Below are 8887 nucleotides of genomic sequence, written 5' to 3' on the forward strand. Positions count from 1 at the left end.
AAAAAAAAAAAAAAAAGAAAAGAAAAAGTTTTAAAGCAGGAGTCAGCAAACCATGGCCTGAGAATAATATCCAGCCACCACCTGTTTTTGCAAATAAAGTTTTACTGGAACACAGTCATGCTCACTCATTTACATATTATCTATGGCTAATTTTGTATTCCAACTGTAGAGCTGAGTGGTTGCAACAGAGATCATATGAAACCATAAAGCCTGAGCTATTTACTATCTGGTCCTTTACTGAAATATTTTGCTAATCCCTCTTTTAAAGTATCATACTTCCTGCTCCACTTCAAAGAATGTTTAGTTTCATTAGCTGAAATAATTCTCAATTACACTGATAAATAGGAGAGAATTAAAAAAAAAAAATTTAAAAAGCTGAATAGGCAGGGTACAGTGGCTCATCTCAACACTTTTGGAGGCCAAGGCAGGCAGATCACCCAAGGTCAGGAGTTTGAGACCAGCTTGGCCAACATGGTGAAACCCCGCCTCTACTAAAAAAATACAAAAATTCGCCAGCTGTGGTGGCAGGCACCAGTAATCCCAGCTACTTGGGAGGCTGAGGCAGGAAAATTGCTTCAACCCAGGAGACGGAGATTACAGTGACCCGAGATGGTGCCACTGCACTCCAGCCTGGGCAACAGAGTAAGACCTTGTCTCAAAAAAAAAAGCTGAATAAAATGAATTATGAATAATGAGGCTTAACAAAACTTAACTGTCAGATTAGCAATGGTGAAATAAAGGCTCATACAAATATCTTTAAAAGCCAAAGGTTTATTTTAGTTTACTACTTTGTCCATAAAAATTAAGATCTAACCTGATTGATCCAAGGACATGTAAAATCTTCTCTCCATCTAATGGATAGTCAATATTTGGGGGTGGTGAGGGACGCTGAAATATAAATATCATAAATGTAAGTCCACACATGTTGTAACCTTTGCAAAAAGTTGCATTATTTTTTAACTTACCTCATTATTCCCATCAATATTAAATTTAGCTGCTTGGATTTTTAGTCCTCGCTTCAGATCACTTACAAAGCAAGTACGCACTTAAAAGAAGAAAAGGAGACCTTGTTATGGCTAGTTGATTATAATTAAACAGAGTGAACGTACAACCCAGTTAAAACAACTCTATTGAAGTAAACATGCTAATCATCTATTCCTTTGGATTTTATAAACTCTATTCCCATCTTTAGCTAGCTAACAATAATTTATTCATAAAAAGAAAGTTTTCATTGACTGAGGTATCATAAGACATGTCGTACATTCATCTTGTATAAAACCTCATTTAAAAAAAAAACTATGAGGAAATTGTTTTATATTTCTTGTATAAGGAGAACTACAATAAAAATTAATGTTAGCATCATAAAAATGTAGCTATTCTTACTGAATAGCATATTTCTTTAACCAGATTTTCTTTCTCCTCATCTCTCTGATTCTTTTTAAAGATGTAACCAAAAATAAATTGGAAAAAAGAGAAATAAAATTAATAAAAATCTTGGTTGGTCAGAACACAATGCCATTTTTTTTTTTTTTTTTTTTTTGACAGAGTCTTACTCTGTCACCCAGGCTGATGTGTAGTGGCACAATCTCAGCTCACTGCAACTTCTGCTTCCCGGGTTCATGCGATTCTCGTACCTCAGCCACCCAAGTGGCTGGGATTACAGGCGTTTGCCACCATACCTGGCTAATTTTTGTATTTTTAGTAGAGATGGGGTTTTGCCATGTTGGCTGGGTTGGTCTTGAACTTGTGACCTCAAGTGATCCACCTATCTTGGCTTCCGAAAGCGCTGGGATTACATGCGTGAGCTACCGCACCTGGCTGGTACAATGCCAAATTTTGCTCTTAGTTGCAATGTGACACTCCTTAGTTTTGGGCTTTTTGTCATGATTGTTTCTTGTTAGCATACCCCAACACTACTAGTTTCTTTCTACTATATCACTTTATTTTTTGCATTTTGAAAGCTTTAAAAAATTCTTTTGTTGCAGAGTACCTTTTATAAGTTGCTTAAAAGTATTTTGAGATAGTTAAGGAATAAATACTTTTTTCAAAGTAGAGACAAAGTTGATGTTAAATGCAAGAAATCTGACAACTTGGTTGTATTACTTGTAAAGCATGTTAGCTATATATATTATGAAAAGAAATATGTATAATATGATATAATGCACAGATATATGATATACATCTATTATATATAATTCTTTTCAAAATATATTACGTAGTGAATTTCATTCACTAATTCAAAACACGTGTTGAGAATTCATAATGTTACTATGCTAGACTGGGCTAGGTGCTAAAGATACTTATATATTTTATATTTTATTCAAGTTCTTGTGACTATTTAAGCAAATACCTAGCCTTGAGATCTTTTTTTTTTTTAAATTTGAGATGGAGTCAAGACTCCCTCACACAGGATGGAGTGCAGTGGCGCAACCTTGTAACCTCCACCTCCCAGATTCAAGTGATTCTCCTACTTCAGCCTCCCAAGTAGTTGGGACTACAGGTGGTGCACCACCATGCCTGGCTAATTTTTTGTAGATTTATTTATTTATTTACAGAGTCTCGCTCTGTCACCCAGGCTGGAGTGCAATGGCGAGATCTTGGTTTACTGCAACCTCTGCCTCCGGGGTTCAAGATGACACAATACAATCAAAGTGTGTATGCTTCATAATAGTTTTCGTTTTTGTTTTCTTTTGAGACACAGTCTTGTTTTGTCACCCAGGCTAGAGTGCAGTGGTCTGATCTCAGCTCAATGAGGCTTCCACTGGGAGAACCCGGGCTCAAGTGATCCTCCCACCTCAACCCCTTTAAACAGTTGGGACTATATTACCACCACATCTGGCTAATTTTTGTATTTTTTGTAGAGACAGGGTTTTGCCACGTTGTCCAGGCTGGTCTTGTACTCCTGGGCTCAAGTGATTCACCTACTTTGGCCTTCCAAAATGCCAGGATTACAGGGGCAAGCCACCACACCCAGCCTCCGTATTTGTTTTTTATCAGAAAGGGTTTCCACTGTATATATCTTCAGCAATATGCTTTCTTCCTTAACATTACAGACTGTCTTCCAAATCAATACTCTAGCTCTTCAACAGCTACATGACATTCCTCATAATGAAGTTACCAATCTTCATGCAATATTCCCTTTTTAGATGGGATGCACCCTTTAAATTTTAATAAATATGCCAGATTGCTTTCCAAAAAGGTTAGTTGGCAATGCTTACTAATAGCAATAAACATTCATTTTCCTACAATCTCACTAATACCAGGTATCTTTCAAATTTTTGCCAATCTGATGTGATGTCTCCCTAATGGAAGAGTTAAACATATTTTCACAGGTTAGAGGTCATATGAAAAGTTAACACTCCACATGGTCAACAATTGTTATATGATGGAGGATAGAAATGGAAAGAAAACCATTTTACCTGAGATATTTCTGTATTATTTGAGCTACTGTATTAAGCATTACAAATGCTTGAAATTTTATAACAATTGGAAAGATTTTAGGTAATTAAAACACATAAAAGATATAAGGTAATATAATGGAAAGCAAGATCTATTTGTAGTCCTAGCTCCAACCCTACCTACTGTGTGACACTGAACAAATAATTTAACATTTCAGAGCCCCAACTGTATTAGATTATCTCCAGGTCTCATTTAACTCTAAAATCCATTACTGTCTATCTATTAAACATCCTAAATTGTTAACATTAATGACAATGCCAAGTATTGAAGATTATATTTTAAATGTATTTTCTTTTCGTGAATAAAAATACCAGAAAACCAATTTGAACATTATCATAAAAATTCACTCTAGCAAAGTAGAAGCAATAAATCTCACTTAGGTGAATCCAATTGTACTTTGGTCACAATTCCGGAATTTTTTAATAAAAATATTTAAAGACTATACTATATCAAACCAGTGGCTTTCTTAAGCAATTTAACTGTTCTTTCACACTGTGCAAACTACTAGTTCCCCGGTAACCCTGTATACTCTGTATACAATTGAGAAGCTGCTTCAGGAACACATCATGACTAAGCCACAGCTTCCCTAAGTGTGAAAAAAGAAATCGAAATTTTTACTTAGAGTATCCCAGAGCCTAAATATTAAATACTTTTAGGATATTATATTACGAATATATTTTCTATCTTTGTAAATGTTTAGAAGCATATGCCCTCCAAAATAACACTTAAGGATGAAAAGAACAAAAATGAGAACTTAGTTTACCTTTAATGTCCTCTAAGATACCTTCTGGAACTGAACCTAAAATAAATATTCGGAATTATAAAACTTTATTAACAATTAAAAACAGTCTATTAAATTGCCTTCACATTTCTATTTTTCAATTCAGAAAAAAATTTAAAAACACAACTACTATGTTTTCTCAAAGTCTAACAAAAAAATTAAGTTTGCTTTAAGGGAAGAAATATCATCATTCAAAGCCAAGACAAAGCATGGAAACTGAAGCAAAAAACGAAGTTTCAAGTTTATCTTTCCTGTGATAATAAATAGTTGTCAGTAATGTGCTAACCAAATACATATTTAAAAAAAACCAGTCTTTTAATTTTGTTCTTCAAGGTAAAGGTGACATTTAAAAAATGAGTAAGAAAGTACCTATTCATTCTTTTTTGAATTATGTTCTAAATACTAAATGAAAGAGGCTCACTCAAAGTTCTCGTAAGGATACCAAGTGTATCTATCTCCATGCAATATAGGGAGCCCTTGGAAAGTGAATGTTTGGATATGTTACCATTGTTATATAATTTTGTTGCCAAAAATCTGTCTCAGAAACAAAATTTTCTAATCTAAAGTCTTCTAAACCAAGAATTTTTGTTTTTTTTTTTGAGACAGAGTCTTGCCCTGTTGCCCTGGCTGGAGTGCAGTGATGCGATCTTGGCTCACTGCAACCTCCACCTCCCGGGTTCAAGTGATTCTCCTGCCTTAGCTTCTGGAGTAGGTGGGATTACAGGCACCTGCCACCACACCCGGCTAATTTTTACTAGACAGCGTTTCACTATGTTGGCCAGGCTGGTCTTGAACTCCCAACCTCATGATCCACCCACCTCAGCCTCCCAAAGTGCTGGGATTACAGATGTTAGCCACTGCGCCCAGCCTCTAAACTAAGAATTTTTAACCTTGGGGCCGGGTGCTGTGGCTCACGCCTGTAATCCCAGCACCTTGGGAGGCTGAGGTAGGCAGATCACCTGAGATCAGGAGTTCGAGACCAGCCTGACCAACATGGAGAAACCCCGTCTCTACTAAAAATACGAAATTAGCCAGGCATGGTGGTGTGCACCTGTAATCCCAGCTACTTAGGAGGCTGAGGCAGAAGAATTGCTTGAACCCAGGAGGTGGAGGTGAGCCAAGATCATGCCACAGGACTCCAGCCTGGGAGACAGAGTAAGACTCCATCTCAAAAATAAAACAAAACAAAAAACTAGAATAGAAACAAGAGGCACTCACTTACTCTGGGTCTAAAAAATCATTTAAATTTCAGTTAGAAGAGTAAGAAACATAACATGTTAGTATATAAACTGTACATTTTTCCAATCAGTGTACCTAGCTTAGCCTTTTTGAGTTACTTTTTTTTTTTTTTTTTAAGATGAAGTCTTGCTCTGTCACCCAGGCTGGAGTGCAGTGGCATGATCTCACCTCACTGCAACCTCTGTCTCCTGGGTTCTAGCAATTCTCCTACCTCAGCCTCCCGAGTAACTGGGATTACAGGCGCCCACCACCACGCTGTCCAACTAATTTCTGGCATTTTTAGTAGAGACAGGGTTTCACCACATTGGCCAAGCTAGTCTCAAACTCCTGACCTCTGGTGATCCACCAACCTCGGCATCCCAAAGTGCTAGGATTACAGGCATGAACCACCGAGCCTGGCCAATTCTTTTTTAAACTAAGTTCTAAATAATAAATGAAAGAGACTCATTCAAAATTCACTTAGGATACTCAAGTATATCTTAGACTTGCATGTAATCTTTGTTAAGAACCTGGAAGGAAAAGAGACATTTTAAATGTGTTTGCATTTTTTTTTTTTTTTAAGATGGAGTCTCCCTCTGTCGCCCAGGCTGGAGTGTAATGGCTTGATCTTGGCTCACTGCAACCTCCACCTCGTGGGCTCAAGCAATTCTCCTGCCTCAGCTTCCCAAGTGGTTGGGATTACAGGCACACGCCACCATGCCTGGCTAATTTTTGTATTTTTGGTAGAGATGGAGTTTTACCATGTAGGCCAGGATGGTCTCAATCTCCTAACCTCGTGAGCCACCTGCCTTGGCCTCCCAGAGTGCTGGGACTGCAGGTGTGTGCCACCACGCCTGGCTGTGTTTACATTTCTGATCCTATTGCTTCAGCAAATATTGATATGATTTGATTCCACAATTTTATAGGACTGCATGGCTTTCACAGACTCAGATTGTGAGGTGTATTAAAGGGAAAACTCAGAATCAGTCCAAGAAGGTTGGCTAGAAAAAGAATATCCAAGAATGTGCTGTTTATAATTTTATGGAAGTATATTGGGTTTAAAGGCCTTTACAAAGAACATCTTAGGATGCTATACTGAATTTATTATATTTGAAGACCTTTTATAAATTACCTGTCACCAGAATATGCTAACACATAACAATGTAATCTGGAACTTGAGAGCTATAATTGGATCTACAGAATGAAAAATGCTATTATCTTACCTACCAATAAGGAACAACAGGAAAACATAAGCAAGTCTAAGTGTCCTAAAAACCTGCCTTTCCAACATATATTCAATGCCTCAGCACTATACTAGGTGCTACAGATTGAAAAATAAATAAGACAGGGATCCTCAAAGTCTCCTGGGGAAACAGGCAAATTAACAGGCAAATAAGAATGTGTCATATGTGCTAGGATAAATTACTGCCAAGGGCTTAACAGAGAGGAACAATTTATTCTGCTTAGGGAAGATGAGGAAGGCTTCATCCTTAGATGACATTCCAGCTGAGTCATCCAGAGGGATCAAAAACCCAACTAGGCAAAGAAAAACATCCCAGGGAAATAAATAGGATAAATTAAGGCAAAGAGCTGTGCTAGGACTCACAGTCGATTGACAACTATAAGAAATTTACTGTAGCTTTAATAAGGAGCAATGGATAAAGTTTAGTGATCCAAGGATAAGAGGTAAAGCAAAGTCAGATTTTGAAGAAACATTTATATCAAATAGTTAACTTGGATTTTAACTTGTAGGAGCTTACAAAAATTCTCAAGCAAAAGAGCAATGTAGTTATATTTATTTTGTGAAAAACTGGCCAGCCAGGGTGGCTCAGGCTATAATCCCAGCATTTTGGGAGGCGGGGCTGGTAGACTGCTTGAGCTCAGGAGTTTGAGACCAGCCTGGGTGACACGGCGAAATCCCATTCTACAAAAAATACCAAAAAAGAAAACATTAGCTGGGTGTGGCGACTCATGCCTGTAGTCCCAGCTACTGAGGAGGCTGAGTTTGGAGGATGGCTTGAGCCCAGGAGGTGAAGACTAGTGAGCCAAGATCACACCACTGCCTTCCAGTCTGGGCAACAGAGTGAGACCCTGTCTCAAAAAAATAAAAATATTTTGTGCAAAGTTATTCCTGGCAACAGTGTGAAACAGACTGAATGCATCCAGAGAGTAGATTTCTGTAATAATCCAAGCAAGAAATGAGGGCCTAGATTAAAACAATGTCTTTGCTCTCAGGTGTTCAGCGATGTAGAAGGTTAAAAAAAAAAAGAGAGAGAGAAAAAAGATCTGAAAGAGATTTCTGAGGAAGAATTGAAAGGCTATGACAACTCCCAGTTTTGTAAAATGGGAGACAAGGAAGATGTTATTATCTTTATCTTATCATTGAAATGTATTTGAGGAAAGACATAAGGTGTTCACTTTTGGAAATCTTAAGTTTGGGGTGCCTAGAGACATGCATAATCTCTAATAATCAGTTGGGAATATGAATATCAAGTTCAGAAGGAGGGTCAGGGCCAGTGACACATTTGAGAATCAACAGCATGCAGATGTAGAAGTCATGGGAGTGGATGAGATCACATTTAAAAAGTCAGTAGAGAAAAAGAAGGAACCAACACTAGGTCCCTAGTGGAGTATCAGTAGAGCAAGCAAGAGCAAAGGAAGCCAGAGGAATATTTGGAGAAATAACAGATCACTACTAAGGAAAAGAATCCTGAAAGCCAAGGAGAATAAAGCATATCAAAAGTACATGATGATCCACAATGTCAAAGGTTCTAGAAAAGCTGACTAAAATCAAGCTGTTGAATTTGGTGATTAAAAGTTCAATGGTGAGCTTATAGTTGAAGTAGTGCCATGAGAGTGGCATGGGGAGAAAAGAGAATAACCGTGCAATGGGGCAAAGACTAAAATATAAGTTGAAGAAATAAAAAGAGAGTGTAAACCACTCCTAAACAACTTAAAATGAATTTACCCATCACTGAGGGAAGGCTCTGTTCTTTAGCAGCACTTGTGTCAACAGTACATTGTTCTAACAGTTGAGTTTCCAACTCTCTGAAATTAAAACAAAAAGTTACTGGAATTAAAACATTGTAACTGATATTCTTATTCAGAATAGATTTATTATCATTATTATTATTATTTTGAGACAGAGTCTTACTCTGTCGCCCAGGCTGGAGTGCAATGGCGCAATCTCAGTTCACTGCAACCTCCACCTCCTGGATTCAAGCGATTCTCCTGCCTCAGCCTCCCGAGTAGCTGGGATTACAGGTGCCTACCACCACACCCGGCCCAATTATTATGATTTAAATAAAAATGGTCTTCCCACTGGGCACGGTGGCTCATGCCTATAATCCTAGCACTCTGGGAAGCTGAGGTGAGCCGATCACCTGAAGTCAGGGGCTAGAGAAAAGCCTGGCCAACATGGTGAAACCC

General features: G+C 37.9%; 1 protein-coding gene across 2 annotated transcripts in view; it reads right to left on the minus strand.

The window, feature by feature from the left end:
- Nucleotides 1-8887, minus strand: part of ACTR10 (actin related protein 10) — a 31250-nt gene that overhangs the window by 8590 nt on the left and 13773 nt on the right. For both annotated transcript variants that reach the window (XM_017531053.2, XM_017531054.2), the window contains exons 7-10: nt 8427-8506; nt 4223-4258; nt 966-1045; nt 815-888 (exon numbers count right to left, since the gene is read on the minus strand). In XM_017531053.2, coding sequence (XP_017386542.1) covers nt 815-888; nt 966-1045; nt 4223-4258; nt 8427-8506 — 270 coding nt within the window. The remainder of the gene's footprint in view (nt 1-814; nt 889-965; nt 1046-4222; nt 4259-8426; nt 8507-8887) is intronic.

Source organism: Cebus imitator, unplaced genomic scaffold, assembly GCF_001604975.1.
Source record: "Cebus imitator isolate Cc_AM_T3 unplaced genomic scaffold, Cebus_imitator-1.0 Scaffold70, whole genome shotgun sequence".
Classification (NCBI taxonomy): domain Eukaryota; kingdom Metazoa; phylum Chordata; class Mammalia; order Primates; family Cebidae; genus Cebus; species Cebus imitator.